The sequence below is a fragment of the Mesoplodon mirus genome, assembly GCF_964341445.2.
Source record: "Mesoplodon mirus genome assembly, chromosome: 5".
Classification (NCBI taxonomy): domain Eukaryota; kingdom Metazoa; phylum Chordata; class Mammalia; order Artiodactyla; family Ziphiidae; genus Mesoplodon; species Mesoplodon mirus.
Genome location: NC_138980.1, coordinates 123278313 through 123296306, shown reverse-complemented (window position 1 = coordinate 123296306; position 17994 = coordinate 123278313). Strand labels below are relative to the sequence as shown.

General features: G+C 44.8%; 1 protein-coding gene across 7 annotated transcripts in view; it reads left to right on the top strand.

Moving 5' to 3' along the window:
• Nucleotides 1-17994, top strand: part of PDE8B (phosphodiesterase 8B) — a gene marked incomplete at its 5' end in the record, with an annotated part of 391344 nt that overhangs the window by 128265 nt on the left and 245085 nt on the right. Inside the window, one exon of one of the 7 annotated variants that reach the window (XM_082621921.1) lies at nucleotides 4402-4740. The exons of the other annotated variants lie outside the window; for them this stretch is intronic. Coding sequence (XP_082478047.1) covers nucleotides 4402-4740 — 339 coding nt within the window. Of the gene's footprint in view, nucleotides 1-4401; nucleotides 4741-17994 lie in introns of those variants that run through there. 7 annotated transcript variants of the gene reach the window in all.

The following is a 17994-nucleotide window of genomic DNA, read 5'->3' as shown; positions in this document are numbered from 1 at the left end:
AGCTGAGAAAGGCCGGGCAGGGGCCACATCAGGTAGGATTTTGTAGGCTCTTGTAAGGACTTCAGCTTCTATTCTAGTCCCCCAAAGGAGGCTGTGGAGAGGCTACACTGGACTCCTCTTCTTTGGACCTGCCCTTGGACGCCTGCCTCCAAGTCTCTGGGATGGGATCAGGAAGCTGCTGTGTTTCTGACAAATTCCTCAGGGTGATTCTGATGAGCAGTTAGGTTGAGGACTACTCTTTCAGGTCAAAAATTCCACTGTTCTAAATTTAAAATAATTTAATAAAAGAAAGTAAAAAATTCACAGCATCCCCGAATGTTGGTGATTTAGAGACGTTGAAGATGATGTAGGAAATTGAGGCCCAGAGGTTAAGTGACTTGCTGGAGGTTACACAGCTATAAAAAGCAGCACTAGTTTCAAGTTCGCCCTTCTCACTCTGAGTTCAGTGAACCTTCCACTGTGCCAGGCTACCTAATAAACTGTATCGTTTCACTTATCAGGTGGTTAGACTTCCAGTAAGCTCCACCATTAGGAATAAAGTTTGAATTCAGAGTTCTGTAAGGTTGATTGGTTGATTAAATGTTTGATTACCTAAAGATTAATCTGAAAGCTGCAATTGTCTTAACCTTTATGGTTAAGAATCACTCAAAATGTACTAGTCACATTTTATTCTTCTTTAGAGGAATTCTGGAAGAGTTATACTGATTTAGAATGGGAAGGGACCTTAATTGTTCAGGGTCTTGCAGTGCTTCTGGGTCATAATTCTGAAATCAGCTCTGTTTGACATCAGTGTAAAACATACAAGCCGTTCAGCTGACCCTGGACATTTCTGAGGTTTAGAAGAAATTTCTGATTTACTTCGCTGTTTGATTTCTTTCTTGGACATTGGCTGTAGCTAAATTTTCTTAACTCAAATTTTTTTATAATGTTGGCTTTTCTGGCCTTATTCTGTAACTTGAGCCTAAATTTTATCTGCAGTGTCTGAACTTGTAGACTTTGCGGTTACTGTGGAATGCACTGAAATTGTGACATGGGAATTGGTCCAGAAATCACTTACAGGAGCAAGAACTCAGGCCTCAGAGCTTAACTAGGGAACGATTTCAGTTAAACCATTTTTCCTCCACTTGCACGCTTCTGCATGTTTCAGTGACCAGATTTGTGCCAGTGATGGGGGCAGGTTACACATTCCCACTGAGAACACTTGGTGGAGATTATAGGGATACATTATTTTTTTCCTTTCACTAAGCCAGAATTGGCAGTGGAAGCTATGTCTGAGAAAGATACTGAAGCTATTGGCTGCTCTGGGAATGGGAGGAAGAATTTATAGCTAGTGCATTTCCCCCATTCCCTCTTCTGCTCCTGCAAAAACTCACATTCAGTGAAAGGCTCTGGTCCCAACCCAATAAGTAATGGTCAGTTAACATAGTAAAGCAGCTCAGTCCTGTTCAATAGCCACCTAGGGGTTATTTACTTCTCAAGTCTTAATCTTTTTTTTTTTTTTTTAATTTTGCTTCTATTTTTTTTTTTTTTCCCTAAATTTGCTTCTGGGTGACTTGTCCCTTCATGACTCAGCTCCTAATGTTCTCCACCAGAAGACTGGTTGTTATTTCTGTTTTATCATAGTCTTCTTGCCTTCAAAGCCTCAGTGAGTGACTGGCCCTTTTCTCTTCTCTGGGAGGTGTCATCATAGTAACCACATTCCTAGAGAAAACTCTGAAGAAGTAGACATGGGGCATGAGAATTAGCATGGCTCTAAATGTCAAAAAAGGCTGACATTGACTGGTAGCTCTGTGAAGGATAATGACTGAAATGGGTGTATATAAGAGAATCATAGAGAACTTTAGGAACCAGTAACTCCCACCTAACATTGCATCAGGGATTGGTATGGAGACTAGTGCTTTTGTAATTTAACTCTGATGATGTTTGCCCAGATTCTGAATGGTCCCTTGGAAGTAGAGCAGATGGCAGCCATCAGGCTTAGGCCTATTTCAAATGGATGACTGTCCCTATATCTCAGTCTTGACCATTTAATGTGGTATTCTTACAGGCATGGATAGGGACAAGGAAGCATGGAAGGGAACTGTGGTGGAAGCTACGATGCCAGGAAAGAAGAACTTATTCCTTCAGCTGGAGGAGTGCGGCTAGCAGATCGCCCTCTGCTCAGCTGTCAGTCTCATAAGGGGACTACCTCAGCTGAAGAGAGCCACCTGGCCCAAGGCTACTGTGGTGGCCTGCAAGTAACTGCTGATCCATGTGAGAGTATAAAGGTCTATCCTCCTAGACCCAATTCAGGACAACTCTGAGGCATCATCCCGTTTCAGAATTTTCCCCGCAGGGTTGCCTGAGGCTTTCAGTGAGGCTGTATTCTAGCTCAGTTTCTCCCTGCTCAATCTCCCTTCCTACTTCCCTCCCACCCTCCTTTCCTTCCAGATGTTGATTAGGGTCCTAGAGTATTTACTCATAAACCTTATGCCTGCTAAACACCATTTCAGGATCTGCTTCTTGGGGAACCCAACCTGCGCAGAAATTTTATGAGCAATTTGCCTGTCCATTAGAAAATACAGCATAGACTTTCTCTGCATTAACTAGAGATACACTTTTTCATGTCATCAAATATTTTTTTTAAAGAGACCAACAGTTGGAAAGTTCTAGTGTTAAACTGAGAAGCGAAACAGAAGTAGAAGACTTAGGTTAGCTTAGGTTAGTTAGACTAGGTTAGGTTAGTTCTTTCTCCTCTGTATATCTGAATTTGAGATTTGCTTCTCTATGAAGGTTAGAAGCTGTAATATAAAGTCTTGATCCAGTCATTCCCAAATTTGATGTTATGGGGAGAGAAAGGGAGGGAGGAACCAAAAAAATTATTTGAAATTGGATACTTCTTTGTGCTTTGCATTAGGACTCTGTGTTCTTGCCTTTAACCTTATAAGCAACTCTACTGTTGAGTCCTTCCTTGGACCAGCCATGTGATGCTGTGGCAGCAGGCAGGAATCACTCAAAGAACCAATGAATAAATGAGCAACGGTGCCTCGAAGCGCTAACCCAGATTGCACAGCGGGGACAATAAGCAGCCTTCTTCTGAAGGTATTCTTGCTCCCCTCGTGTGAAGCTGTGTAGCCTCACTCAGGGGAGTGAGGGCAGGCAGTTTTGACTGCCCAGCCTGGGGTGTCAGGCAGAGCAGTGGACAACGGGAGGCTGGATGGAGTAGAAGCCAGGGTGAAAATTTAGTGACACCCAAGGAAGAGGTGAAAACTCTGGAGGAGAAATCCAAGAACCACGCGAACAGCTTCTTTCTGTTCTTCCTTTGGATCTTAGAATTTGTGTGTTCAAGTGCTTGGTCCTCTGCAGGGCCTCCCGTCCCTTGGCGTGACCTCCAGATGATAAGTAGACATGGAATGGACTTCTTTTGAAGACTGGGTCGCCAGCCATCCAGCTCAGCCTTCAGAATGTGTGGGGAAGCGGGGGACTATGGAGGCATGAATTCTCTCCTTAATGCTCTGAGTGTACTGGGAGGCGAGCAAGTCAGATGGGTGGGCATGGTCTGGAGGGTCCCTACAGGGCATCGTGGTGTTTTACTAGGATGTTACAACGTGTTCGTGAAAGGCCAGAAGCTTGTTGCGGGGCTCCCCAGGCTACACCGCCCTTCGGGGCCGGCCCGGGGTGTGTGCCGTGAGGGGAAGAGGGGCTGGGGAACCGGGGGGCGGCCCCGGGACGGGTGCAGGAGGGATGAGGCCTCTGGACGGCGGAGGAGGGGAGGGCGCCGAGGGGTGGTGCCCGCTGCCGCGCCCTGGGGCCCCGGGGGCCGAGCCGGGCGGCGGGCACTCTCTGTTCAGCCCTGGAGAGCGCGGGGAGCGGCGGGCGGGGCCGAGGGGCGCAGCGGGGCCCGAGTGGCGGCGGCTGCGGAGTGAGGGCGCCGCAGAGGGAGGCGGGCGGGAGGGAAGGAGGGAGGGAGACGCGCGCGCGGACCGAAAGTAGGGAAAGAGGTTTAGGCGGGCGGGCGGGCGGTGCTCTGGCCCAGGGGCCGCGGGAGCCCGGCGAGGTCGAGCTGGGCGGCGGCGCGGGCCGAGGGCGGAGGGGAGGGCGGAGGCGCAGGGAGCTCGTTTGGGGCGCCGCGGCGGGGAGGGTGGCGGCCACCCGTGCGCGCGGGGCGCTGTGTGTGCGCGCTCTCCCGCTCGGGGAGGAAGATGGCCCAGAAGGGAAAGTTGGGGTGACGCGCGCAGCCCCAGGAGGCTCGGCGAGGGGTGCCGCGGCGAGCCCGACGGAGCGGCGGCCAGACAGGCCGGGGGGCGAGCGGTCCGGGCGCCGCCGCCAAGGCGCCCGCCCCCTCACTGCAGGTGGCCGCCGCGGCCCTGGGGCCCGGCGGCCGGGGGCGCGGGCGGGCGCTCGAGGGAGCCCGGCCGAGGGATGGGCTGCGCCCCCAGCATCCACGTCTCGCAGAGCGGCGTGATCTACTGCCGGGACTCGGACGAGTCCAACTCGCCCCGCCAGACCACCAGCGTGTCGCAGGGCCCCGCGGCCCCCCTGCACGGCCTCTTCGTCCAGACCGACGCCGCCGACGCCATCCCCCCGAGCCGCGCATCCTGGCCCCCCGGTGCCGCCCGCGGCCGCAGGGCCCGCGGTGAGCTGGGCAGCGGCAGCAGCGCGGGTTCCACGGCCCCCGCGGCGACCACCTGCAGGGGCCGGAGTCGCCACTGCTGCAGCAGCGCGGAGGCCGAGACCCAGACCAGCTACACCAGCGTCAAGGTAAACGCCGGGCGCCGGCCCGGGCTGGAAGGGGGCCGCCTGCCCCGTCCGGCGGGTAGGGGGCTCCGGCGGAGTTGAGTGGCCGTGACGTGGTTGGTTTGGGGAGGTTTTCACTAAGGAGGAGTTTACTTTTCATTTAGGGGGTGATGAGGGCCCAGGAAATGTGAGCATTAAAGACCCCTGGAGGGGTCCAGGGCGCTGGTTCTGGGGCACCGGGTGGAGAAGGGAAGCAGGTGGGCTGGCCCGTTTCTCACTGAGGTGGAGAAGGCTGGGCTGGGTCAACTCAGGAGGAGGGGTGGGCATCATTGAGAGCGTTCAGTGGCGAGTCCCATTGAATGAAATCTGAGCTCCGGGCTGGATTTGCGTGGCTTGTAGGTGAATGGTGCAGACTCGGTGCAACGGTACTATAGTGCCCTCGTGTTGAGGTTTTTACCTTGGAGACACCAGCCAGGTTGCATGGAGTCTCAGCCACAGGGACCGAGTGTGGGATTTGTGAATGAATGAGGGTGTTTCTGTTTTCCGGAGGGATGGAGGAAGAGGACCTGAGTGGAACCTGTTGTTTATTACTTCTTTGGGTTGGCTGTGTCTTGGACATAATTGAGAGAATCGGGTCGTGAGTGAGGAGGGTCGGCTGAGCTACAGTGAGGGGAAGTGGTTTCCGTGCAGTGTAGCTGTCTGAAGATGATTCATTCTGCACATACATCTCATCTTTCAGGAGAGTGGAATTTTGAGGAACTAGAAAAAATTAAGTGATTAAAGCAGTCACTACTTATTTCTTAATGCCAGAAGAAAAATGATTATTTTAATAGTGCCTTCCTGTGTGTTCTCAAAATACTATTAAATCCAAGAGGTTTTTCATTGTGTAAATGTGGCCACTGGGCCTTTTATCCTTATATAGCAAACAGAAAGACAATGGCACATCCCACAATACAGAGGAAAAGAAGTGTGTCTCTATGACTGTTAATGGGAGGTAGAATCACAGTTTTTACATGGTCAGTAAATTACCAGGAATCGTTCCATTGATTATTTGGTAAAGGCACGATTGTATAGTTAATACTTGAAAAGTTATTCAACAACTGGAGGCAGCTAGTGTGAGGAGGCTCCTAGTCTTCATTGGATAAAGTCAGCTCTCAGTGGAGGGGTGAAGAGAAGGATGACGTGCTTACTTCAGTGTGGAAGAGCAAAAGGTTCTCTTAGTGAGCTTACTTTAACAGCATCTGATTTTGTAACATGAAGCTTAACTGATGTTTACTTATAGTTGTAGAGTTTCTCTGGTAATAATCATGTAATATACTATGATAATGTACTCATTATAATACAAATACCATTTATTGAGCACCTACTATGTACCAGGTATAAGCTTTCTCTTCTAGCTTTTGAATGTTAACTGTGTATTGATAGAATATCCAAGAACTAGAGACCTGGACTCATGACAGTACAACCTACTAATTGAACATTTGTTATAAAGGTATGTGCTGAACACTTTCTATTATTAAGTTCCCCCCCCCGCCACCAGTTCACATAAAGTTATCACTAGGAGTAATTTCAGGGGATTAAAATGTTATATTTGGTGAAATAATTAAATTGGAATTTTATCAATAAAGACTATCCTTTGCCTTCTTGTTGAAAAGGAGATTTGCAAACATGAAGCAGTAGTTCCGAATGGTGACAACTTATGAACTCTGTGATACTCTTTTTGGTTTGCTTAAGAGAAATTGTATGTTTTTGCCTTTCAGAGTAGCAAGAATCCCAATTTAGTACCTGGCACCTCTAGCTACTCCATGTTTGTTCAGTGAAAGAAAGAATAATGAATGAACTCATTCTCTATGTTTTAGTACTTCTCTCAAGAGGCTACTTAGAGACCAAATGAAATAAAAACTGGAGGGAAAATAAGTCCCAATTATTAGCAGCTAGTATGAAGTTGTATAAATATCATTGCTACTTGGCTGAAGTGTTAAAAGGCTTGACCTGGGTATGAATTTAACGTACTTTGCTTTATCAACCAGGTTTCCAAATAAGAGCTTATTTCATTCCAACCCATTGCTGGAAATGTTGGACTAAAACTGCTGGTTCAGTTTATTCAACACTAATTTGCATGTGTAGAGCTCAGAAACTATAGATTTGAGACCAGAATTATTATTTATACAAACCACACAGAATTATTATCACAGAATTATTTTAATATATTTAATAGTATTCTTTTAGGATGTGTGACTCAGTGTTATAGTAGCTTTTTCAGTTTTCACATGTTCCATGTTCTTTTGTGGATAAGGTAATTTTATAAAGACATTACTTTCATTTCTTTTTAGAAGAGTTCTTCTACCTTAAGAGTTTGAGATAGTTGCTACTCATGCCCCCCCACACACACCCTCCCTTTTCCAAAATGCTCAGGTGGAAAAGTAAAGTCTTTGCCATTTGGTCTTGTTTACAGTGGTGATGGGGTTGTAATAGATTTTTTTAAACTTTCTCTTTGTACATCAATTATAAACCATATCTTCATTATCTCCTTGGTCTCTGGTGTTCCCCAGAGTGCAGAAATGTGTACTTGATTTCTCTCTCTCTTTTCTAGCAAGAATTCATCTCATTAGGCTTTTAGAATGATGAAGCATTATGATGTCAAACATGATGTCGACAGGAACCTTCCTGAATACCTAATTTACAAAAAAAATGATAAACATTAATAATTCATGTGCAGTACAATGATATCATGTGGATTTCCATTTCTGGTAAGAAGTTAGATTTGTCTTCCAATTGCTGTAAAAAATGCAGGTTCCTAGCAATTTGTCTTCCTCTTGTTTGCCTTTTTAAAAATAGTACTCCAACAGGAGAATCCTGCAGAATGCTCACTCCTGATATTGTGCCAGTTTTGTAATTCTTGTTCAGAAATCCTCAGAGGAGATGGTTGAACCTCTCCCCGGGAAAATCTGGGGATTCTTACAAGTCTTCTTTTCTCATCCCAGCTGTTGTGGCTGGAGAGTCATCTGGGACTAGGCAGCCAGTTGTAGAAAAGAGTCTTTGTTGACAGTTCAGTCAACTTGCAGCCATCTCTGTGTAGTTTAACTATTTTGTGGATCAGACGCAGGAGGTTCTCAGTTTCCAAGTGATTTTGTGCTGGTAGGCAGTCTCACCAGTTCCCCATCTCCTCCATTCATTGTGCTCATTTATTCACGCAGTCAGTATTTGTACCAGACTCTGTTGCACTAGGGGTTCAGGGAATATCCACGAAGTTTGGTAAGCAAAGCCTAATGAGGATGGTCAATCTATTGCAAAAGGGTGTACCTAAGCCAGTGATTCATTACTTCTGTATTATTCTTTCCATGGTTTTCTGAATCAGTGAGGATAATCCCAAGTTGACTATATATAAAGGGAAAATAAATAGATAATTTTCTGACCTTATGGTAAATAATGAATGAGATTTTATTTCGGGGAGGGGTAAAGGTATTTTGGAAAAAAAATCATTTTTGTTCTCTAAATCAATATCCTCAAGCTTTAGTGTACAACAGAATTACCTGGAAGGCTTGTTAAAGTACAGATTGGTGGGTCCCACTCCCAGGGTTTCTAATTTAGTAGGTCTTGGGTGGGGCCTGAGAATTTGGATTTCTAACAGGCTTCTAGGAGACGCTAGTTTTGCTGATCTGGGGACCACAGTTTGAGAACAACTGCTTTTAAATTAATTAAATTGACTGTCTGTGGGCCAGATGAATTAGGTGTGACCACCTCCAGCAGAGTATATGGTACCACATTGCGTGTATTTGGACTACTAGTCACAGCCCTGCCTTCATCTTAGTTGACTTTTGTAATGTGCCACCTGTCATCTCTATCCATGAAGTCTGCCTGGAAGGTTGGCTGGAAAGTTTGTAAGTGGAGAGAGGGCTGGACCACGTAGCCCACTCTTGTTTCTTGAGGTTCAAATTTTCCTCAGGATCTGTTGGGATTTGCAGGTCCTGATGTCTTCCTTTGTCATCACAATCCCTCACATGCCTCTACCCTGCTAGAGCTGTGTCCTACGTGCTGGGAAATTGCAAGCCAAGGGAGGAGCTTAAAACAGGGGCTGATGTGACGCCATAGGCTTATTCAGTTCTCGGCTCTTGGAGTTCTTGCTAGTCGTTTTCACCATGTTTATTTGTTTTAATTTTAGTAAAGCCCTAGTTTATTTTCTGCCATAGCTTATTTCATCACAATTTAGTGCCCCCCCTTTCTTCCAACACATGAACTATAGTCATTGAGCAAACTTTCCTAATTTTCACTGCTTTCTTCAGTAGTCACACTAATTTTTAAGAACTATCAGATAATTCTTCCTTTGGACTTTGGTAAATCAGTTCTCAAATCAGAAAGTAGCACAGCAAGCTGCTACTTTTCAGAGGTGATGCTTTTCTACTGAGTCCCACCCTGGTGGACACAAGGCAAGACCTGGGCTGCAGCAGGACAGGACATGCTGGTGAGGGCCAGACAGCTCCTGTGGTACCAGATTACGATGGGCGAAGGCCAGGAATCAGAATAGGAGGGAGGGAGTGAGCCCTGTAGCACCAGGTGTGAAGACAGAGTCCAGGGTCTGGGAAACCAGCAGGGTTGGAGAGGAGTACATGAGTACTAGGGGCCAAGTGGGCAAATAAAATCTAGAATTCAGGGGCTCAGAAAGATGACAGCTGTTGAACTGGGTTGAGACTTCTGGTTGGTGAAAAAAAAGGGAGATGCTGATGACCAATCAAAGGGCTGTAAGTAAACCCTGCACCTAGTTGAGGCAAGACCAACCAACCTTACCACCTGATAAGATGGTATCTGGACAGGAAACAGATTGCATATCCACAAAAGTTTAAGAAAAATCATCTAATGAAGGGATTGATGCGGATGTGTTGGCAAGATGAAAGGAAATCAGCAAATGATGATGAAGCACCCTAAGACTAGAAAAAGAGGGTGCTGTTACCACCTAAAAGAAGCCACAGGAGGGAATGGTTATGGGAACCTGAGAAACCAAGCCTATAGGACAGGGAAGCCCCCCGAAGCTGAGGTCTTAAGGAAGAATGCAGTGACTGGAGGCCTTTGGCCTGGCAGGGGGAGCCAAGGGAGTAAATACCTCCATGCTACTGTTCTCCTTTTCAGGAGGTACCATCTTTGTCCAAACACATTTGGAAACCAGAGGGCAAGGGAGCCCATTGATCAAGGTTTTACAGAACAGGAGAGAATATCCTGACCATCCCCCAGAAGGCCCTCTGTAACCAGTGTTAAAAGATGGTCAACATCATTAGAGATACCCTGGGAAGCTCAAATTGAGATGAGTAATTTTCTAAAATAATGGCATTTTTAAAATGGCCACTTAATTTATTGTTTATATTTCCTGTCTGATGACTAATGATGTTAAAGAATGTCCACTTGTCTTGTGTGGAGACCTCCAAGATATTGCTGAAAACATCTCCTTCTCTTTTCAGTTCACTCTCCACCCTGACTCTGCTTAGACATTTTCTTAGTCAGCTTGGGGTGCTATAACAAAATACCATAAACAGGGCAACTTAAACTCCAGACAGTTCCTTCTCCCTGTTCTGGAGGCTGGGAAGTCCGAGATTAAGGTGCTTTGTGAGAGCATTCTTCCTGGCTTCCAGATAGCTATCTCCTTGTTGTGTCCTCACATGGCAGAAAGCAAGCAAGCTCTGTTCTCTCTTCTTCCTCTTAGAAGGACACTAATCCCATCATGGGGACCCCACCCCCATGACCTCATATAAACCTAATTACCTTCCAAAAGTCCTGCCTCCAAATATCGTCAGGGTTTAGGGCTGCAGCATAGGAATTTTGGAGGACACAAACATTCAGTGTGTAACAGACATGTTTCTATCATTTCCTCTGTTCTTTGCCCACTGACCCCTCTCCCCACGATCTCAGAGCCCAGAGATAGGGGGTGGGGGTGATAGCACTCTTTCTAGGTGAGAAGTTCCTTAAGTAGGAACCTAGCTTAGCCAATTTATTCTATTTTTGCTCAGTTTTTACTTTCTTGCTCTCTACACCTTCTCTCCACAGCCTCAAAACATTAATAAATGAGTTTTACTGTGTGTTTATAAGCTGATATTTTCACTCAAGAATATGTATATTTAAAACATTTAAAAATATTCAAATGTGTTCAGGAGTTCGTTTTTAAAAATAGATGTTACCTTACTATGTATAAAATAGATAATCAACAAGGACCGGAACTCTGCTCAATATTCTTTAATAACCTATGTGGGAAAAGAATCTGAAAAATAATGGATATATGTATATGTATAGCTGAATCACTTTGCTGTACACCTGGAACTCACACAACATTGTAAATCAACTATACACCAATAAAGAGTAAAAAGTAAATTAAAAATTAAAAAAAAATAGGTGTCACCATTATCTTACAGTGGAAGTCTGGATACTTATGTTTTAATGGAAAACACCACTTTGTTTTTGAAAACACCACTTTTTAATAAGTTGCAATATAGATTAGTTTAGATTTGGTTGCTAATAGCTTTTCCCCCATTTTCTCTCTTCTCCCACTGGCAGATAAAAGCCAGGCTTTATTCAGGATTTTGATGCTTTATTCTTTACCATCAACTTTTTTCAGCTCCTCCTTTCTGCTTTCTCAGGGACAGGTCACAGAAAAATAGTTTAGAAACTTGTGATTGGTTTAATGAAAATCAAGAGATGATTTTGCTTTTGGATAATCCATCACTGAAAGAAAACTTGTCGTGGTCGTCTCATGTTTCCAAGGCGATTCCAATTTTCTTGTGTGGTTTGTACATTTTGCAACACGTTGCGTAGAGTAGATGTAGTAACATTAGCTATTAAAGTCTTGCTATTTGTGGAGTACTTTATATACATGAGCCACAAATTATCATTCCCATTTTACAGAGGAGGAAAACAAGGCTGCAGAGGTACAATACATTGCTCAAGGTGGGGGCTGAAATTTGAATACAAGGTTGCCTGAATCCAACTCCCAAGTTCTTAACCACTGAGCTTTATTGCCTTTTACACAGGCCTGAAGGCCCAAGCGTAGCTGGTACTGGAATCACAGTTATTTAGAATAGAGTGGTAGGACGGGAGGTGGGGAGCAATCAGAGGGCCTTGCGGGTGAGGTTTTTCCTGTTATAGATCCACCGTCACCCCCTCTATTAGCTCACACTGGAGTGTTGTTTTGAGATGAGTGGAGAATGTAAAATGGAGAAAGCTTTGGTAGAACATGTTGCCCAGTACTTGGCACTTTGCTAAGTACTGTACAAATATTAGCTGCTAATAATCTTGTGGTTGCTATGATTTGTTTTGGTAATTAAAATGAAAGTTTGCTTATTTAGATTTAGATATTTTTGAAACACATAGTTGTTTTTTATTGGAAAATGTATCCCACTTTCAAGTAGATTGATTTGGCCAATGTAGGTGACTAACTGGATTTATATATAGACATGCTACCCTGAAGCTTTGGAAACCCGCTGGGTGTGGTCTGAGTCAATTGGATTTCCAAAGGAGATGACACAGTAGAATCTAGCCCGTCAAAGGCCCAAGCTGGTGTTTGGGTTCCATGACTGTTGGACCTGCATCAGGCTTCTGCCTTTAAAGCTCAGGGCCTTGGTGTTATCTTGAGATGGTTCCATGTGGAATTCTTCTTTGGTGTAAACATGTAACCTGAAACCTTAGTCTATAATTGGGCTTAAAGCGATTTTGGAAAAGCTCTGTTGGTTTTTATGTTGTGGCATTTCAGGTGCTGTCACATGTAGTATATTGTTGGAAAAATGATACACTGTAAATCTAACGACGTTTCCTCCTAGAGAAGGTATAATGATTAGCTACAGGGATCCAGTTGCCTGTGTGAGTCACAAAAAGGAGGGAAGACCCCGAATTTTGGAAATTTTTATAGGAAGACTTCTTAGTAACCTATCACACAGGTTAACATGGATAAAAAGAAAAGTGCCGTTTTCTGACATTAGATCCATAAATAACGTCAAACCTCTGGACCTGGAAGGTGATGACTTCAGGGTTGATGGGGCTTTTGTCCTCTTCCGAGTTCCTGCTGAGGAAGCTTCAAAAGCAGTGGCCAGATGGAGAGGAAGGTACCAGTTTATGAAGGCCAATAATGACCCAACGGCCCAAACCCCTCACCCACAAGTGGTCTTTGGGTCACATGAGGCATTTTCATTTTCAGCTTAAGAAACTGATTGACAGTCTTGGCCTGTAAGCTGGGTGACTGTGAGGAAAGCAAAAGGTGTTCCACTGGGTGATGTTTTAGAAGGATAAGTAGCATTTTGAACTGAGCGGTAGCTGGAGCTGAACGTTTTTCTTTTCCCCACGGTCTGATACAAACTCTGTCTACAATAGCTCCTTTGCACAGTTCCCTCGAGAGAGTGGTACTCAAGACAGTGATGGCCAAATAAAGAGAGAACAGAGCAAAGGATCAGCTTTGTCAGTGGCTGGGCAAGCACAGGTGAAGATTGCCTGGTGCGTGCTCTGGGAAGTGGTGGCTTGCTCTGTACCGGAGGCTTAGGCAGACAGGGTTGCACGAGGCTTCCTGCCCTCTTCCTCCCAAATCTATAAGGCGGGGTCTGCAAAGCCAGTTCCGGGACTCCTTACACATTGGACCACCACAGGCCCTCCTGTCCCTGTGGTCAGCCTCTCTGCCCATGTACTCCACCATACGCGGAACCCAGGTGAGCTGCCACCTGGGTGAAAGCCCAGCACCTTTGCCTGCAGTGATCTGGCCCAGTAGGACAGTGAGATGTCAGGACTGGCTGACTCTGATCGTGGAGGCTTCCTCTTCATCCCTTTGGGAGGAGCTGGTGAGGGGAAGGGAGCTTTGTCCAGTCCCCTCACCTCCCGGGGGTGGCCATGGCTGGGAGGAGTGTTGCAGGCACATTCTCCTCTCCCCTTTGTTGGTTGAGATTTTCAAGAAGGGAAACGGAGGAGGAGCACAAGACTAGAACCAATTCTGTGTGTCAAAGGTGAGAACGTTGAATCCGAAAAAAGAATCAGGAAATGCTTTGGATTAATGTAAAAGGTAACACTCACTCTTATATGCAGATTAGATGACAAACATACTTTGTAAAGAATCCAGTTGGTACTGGGAAAGGGTTTTCATATAGAAACAGTGTTATACGTGGCATTTAGGTTTCTAGGTTAGCTCAAAAAAAGTAGTTAGCCCATTATGTGGCTGGAATATATTTACAGTGTTGTGAGAGAAACATGAAATTGAATTAGAACTAGCGTTTCGTTTGTACGCATGTCCTTTGGGAGAAGTGGGTTTAATTAGAAGGTGATGAAGCAGATGAGGAAGAACCTGTGCAATTCCCTCAGGGAGTCGTTATCCTAAGTGATCCTTGGTGTTCTGAGGAGGTGAGGGGCTCAGGTGGTGTTTTTGCCCCACATTGGTAGGGAGAGAGCTGGGGTGCGGGGTCTCTAGTGGCTTGACCAGGACCCCACAGCTAGGGACTCAGAGCTACTGCCAGTACTCTTTTCATTGTGCTGTTTCACCTCCAAAGGCACTAAGTTGTCTCGTTTCTTTTAGGCACTTATTTTCTGTTTCATCTACAAATATTTCAGTCTGTATCTTTAAAATCTAAGAATTCTTTGCTTTAAAAAGTCATAAAACCGGGCTTCCCTGGTGGCGCAGTGGTTGAGAGTCCGCCTGCCGATGCAGGGGATACGGGTTCGTGCCCCGGTCTGGGAGGATCCCATATGCCGCGGAGCGGCTGGGCCCGTGAGCCATGGCCGCGGAGCCTGCGCATCCGGAGCCTGTGCTCCGCAACGGGGGAGGCCACAACAGTGAGAGGCCCGCGTACCGCAAAAAAAAAAAAAAAAAAAAAAAGTCATAAAACCACTCTACACCAAAAAATTTAATAACTACTGTCTTAGTTCTGGCTGCTATAACAAAAATCCCATAGACTGTGTGACTTATGGACAACAGAAATTTACATCTGGAGGCTGGGAAGTCCAAGGTCAAGGTGCCAGCAGATTCGGTGTCTGGTGAGGAACTGCTTCCTAGTTCACAGACAGCCATCCTCTCATTGTGTCCTCACATGGAGGAAGGGGTGAAGGAGCTCTCTGGGGTCACTTTTATAAGGGCATCTGCCCTCATGACCTAATCACCTCCCAAAGGTCCTACCTCCTAATATCACATAGCGGGTTAGGATTTCAACATATGAATTGGGGAGGGGCACAAACATTCAGTCTATAGCAGCTACTTAATATCAATCACATTTTTCTAATTGTCTCTAATTGTCTTATTATTTTTTACAATTGGTATCCAAATAAGACTCACTCATTGCAATTGGTTGGTTTATCGCTTAAGTCTCTCTTAATCTATAGGTTCCCCACCGCTCTCTCTTTTTCCACTTGCAGTTACTTTGTTCAGGACCTTGGGTTGTTTGTCCTGTGGATATTCCCCCAGTCTGCACTTTACTTTTTGCATTCCTGGCATGTGTCTAACATGTTTCCCTGCCTTCTCTGTTTGTTAGAAACTTGCAGTTATTTTTAGAGTTTTGGTTCAATTATGCTCAATTTTGAGGGGTGGAAGTGGGGCGAGAATACATTTTCAGTGATACCGTGTTCTTACAGCAGGAAATATACAATGTCTGCTTTTTTTGTTTCTTGGGTTGTTTGTTTTGTTTGTTTTTGCTGTGACTGTCTTTTTGCTGTGATGCTAGCCAGTATTAACGATCTTTGCTTACATCCATTTATCATTGGGGGTGTCAAATGGTGATATTCCTCTTGCATCCTTTCCTTCACTTATTAGCTGCAACATCTCTAAGAAGAAAAACATCCCCTCATCAGTTAGTTGGTTTCCCTGGGATACAATTTATATGCGAAAGGCAGGTTAAATGCGTCAATCTTCCCTGTTATTTCCAGTTATCAAAGTAATGAGTTGATTCTCTACCATTCTCCTAAGGTAACAAGGGTGTTTCACTTGTTCCTCTGTTTGCTTGCTTAGTAACATTATGAATCAGTTTGGCTCACACATATACTTTTTTAAAATTGAAGTATAGTTGATGTACTAATCATATACGTTACAGGTATACAATATAGTGATTCACAATTTTTAAGGGTTATACTCCATTTATAGTTGTTATAAAATATTGGCCATATTCCCTGGGTTGTACAATATATCCTTGTAGCTTATTTTAACACATATAATTGATGTGTGTCAACCCATTGCGGTTCTTATACTTGGATGCTCAAATTGTCCATTTTTGGCTGGAGGGAGCTTATTCAAGTTGGTGAGGCATTTTTCTTTTTTTATTAATTTATTTATTTTTGGCTGCATTGGGTCTTCGTTGCTGCTTGCACGCTTTCTCTAGTTGCAGTGAGTGGGGGCTACTCTTTGTTGCGGTGCGTGGGCTTCTCATTGCAGTGGCTTCTCTTGTTGCAGAGCATGGGCTCTAGGCACGTGGACTTCAGTAGTTGCAACACATGGGCTCAGTACTTGTGGCTCGTGGGCTCTAGAGTGCAGGCTCAGTAGTTGTGGCGCACAGGCTTAGTTGCTCCGTGGCATGTGGGATCTTCCCGGACCAGGGCTCGAACCCATGTCCCCTGCATTGGCAGGCAGATTCTCAACCACTGGACCACCAGGGAAGCCCGAGGCATTTTTCTTGAAGAAATAGTTCCAGCCAAGTTGACTAAGTTATGTCTTTCTTTTATAAACATTCTTCGTAGATGAGGCTTGCTGACCACCGGGAGGTGGAGGCATGACTTGGTGTCTGCCTAGCCATCCCTAGTCATACCAAGCCTCAAACATCAAGGAGATTTTGAGGGGAGCCATTGCACAAGGCCTGGCTGCAGCTCCTTTCCTAGGCTCCAGCTCCTAATCTTGGTGGCTATAAAAAGTCAACCTGGTGTGATGGAAAGATACTCACTGACCCAGGCTTGAGTTCCAACTCTGCCCTACACAAGCTTTGTGGCCTTGGAGATGCTGCCTAACTCCTTGTAAGGTGGGACTAATACACTGTCAAAAGGATTGGTACAGCTATAACAGACGTACGGTCCCTGTAAACCTTCTAGGTTCTCATGAATATGTGTGTGTGAGTCTAAGTCTTTGAAATTCAGAATGTATTTTACACTTAACAGGGCATCTCAATATGGATCAGCACGTTTCAAGTGCTTAATGGCCACATGGCAGCTATTAAAATGGAAGAAGCAAGGAAAAAAGTAAAACTTCACATTAAAGTTCTTTCCTTTCCATTTTCTTTTTTTTTAATTGAAGTATAGTTGGCATACAATATTGTATTAGTTTTAGGTGTACAACATAGTGATTCAATATTTATATACATTATGAATTGATCACCACAATAAGTCTCATAACCATCTGTCACCACACAAAGTTATTACAATATTATTGACTGCATTCCCTGTGCTGTACATTACATCCCCATGACTTATTTTTTTTTATAACTGGAAGTCTGTACCTTTTAATTCCCTTCACCTATTTCACCCACACGTGAGTTCTAAATCAAAAAATTACAATTTGACATTGTAACTCGACAAGAAGTACAGCACAGTAGTTGTGCTGGTTATTTGTCTCTTGGGTCTCAGCTCCATTCCTGCTTTTCCATATTTTCCTTTGTATTGTGGGGGGCTAGAAGCCTGCAAACTGCATCTTCCATACTTCTTTGCCAGCTGGTCTACTCTTAGATTCTGCAAGTAGGTGGTACTGGCAGGAAATTGGGATGTGGGAGAAAGGAGGAGACAATAGCAGTGGCTACTTCTAAGTGGCAGTGGTACAACTTTCACAGTGATGGTGCCAGCATCAGTGATGAGTACAAGTATGGGCTTGTGGGTACCAGCCCAGGGTGTTAACAGTTTCTGGTCTCTGGATGTTACCCTTTCATCCTCTCTTTCTCCAGTTTTTATCTCCATCTTCTTTTTGCTCTTCTATACCTTCCAGCACCTCGTAAACAATTCTCTACACCAATCTCCTTCTACTTATGTAGAGGAATTTCCATTTCTCCCGCTGGACACTTGGAGTCTCAGGTCAGAGAGAGCTAGGTTATAATCTCTGTGCCACTTACTTTGTTCTGTGGCTTAACTTCTTTAATTTTCAGTTTCTTTCTCTGTCTAAGGAGGATCGTAGAAGTAACTGCCTCATAGAGTTGTTTGAATATATTATACACTCTCTCACACAAACACACACACACACACATACAGACACACGTTGTTAGCTTTGAACATAACTCTCAATATGTGTCTGCAAGACACAAACCAATTTTTGAAGGCTCGTCATTTAACATTTCTTTATTATGGAAAAGTTCAAATATATACAAAAAT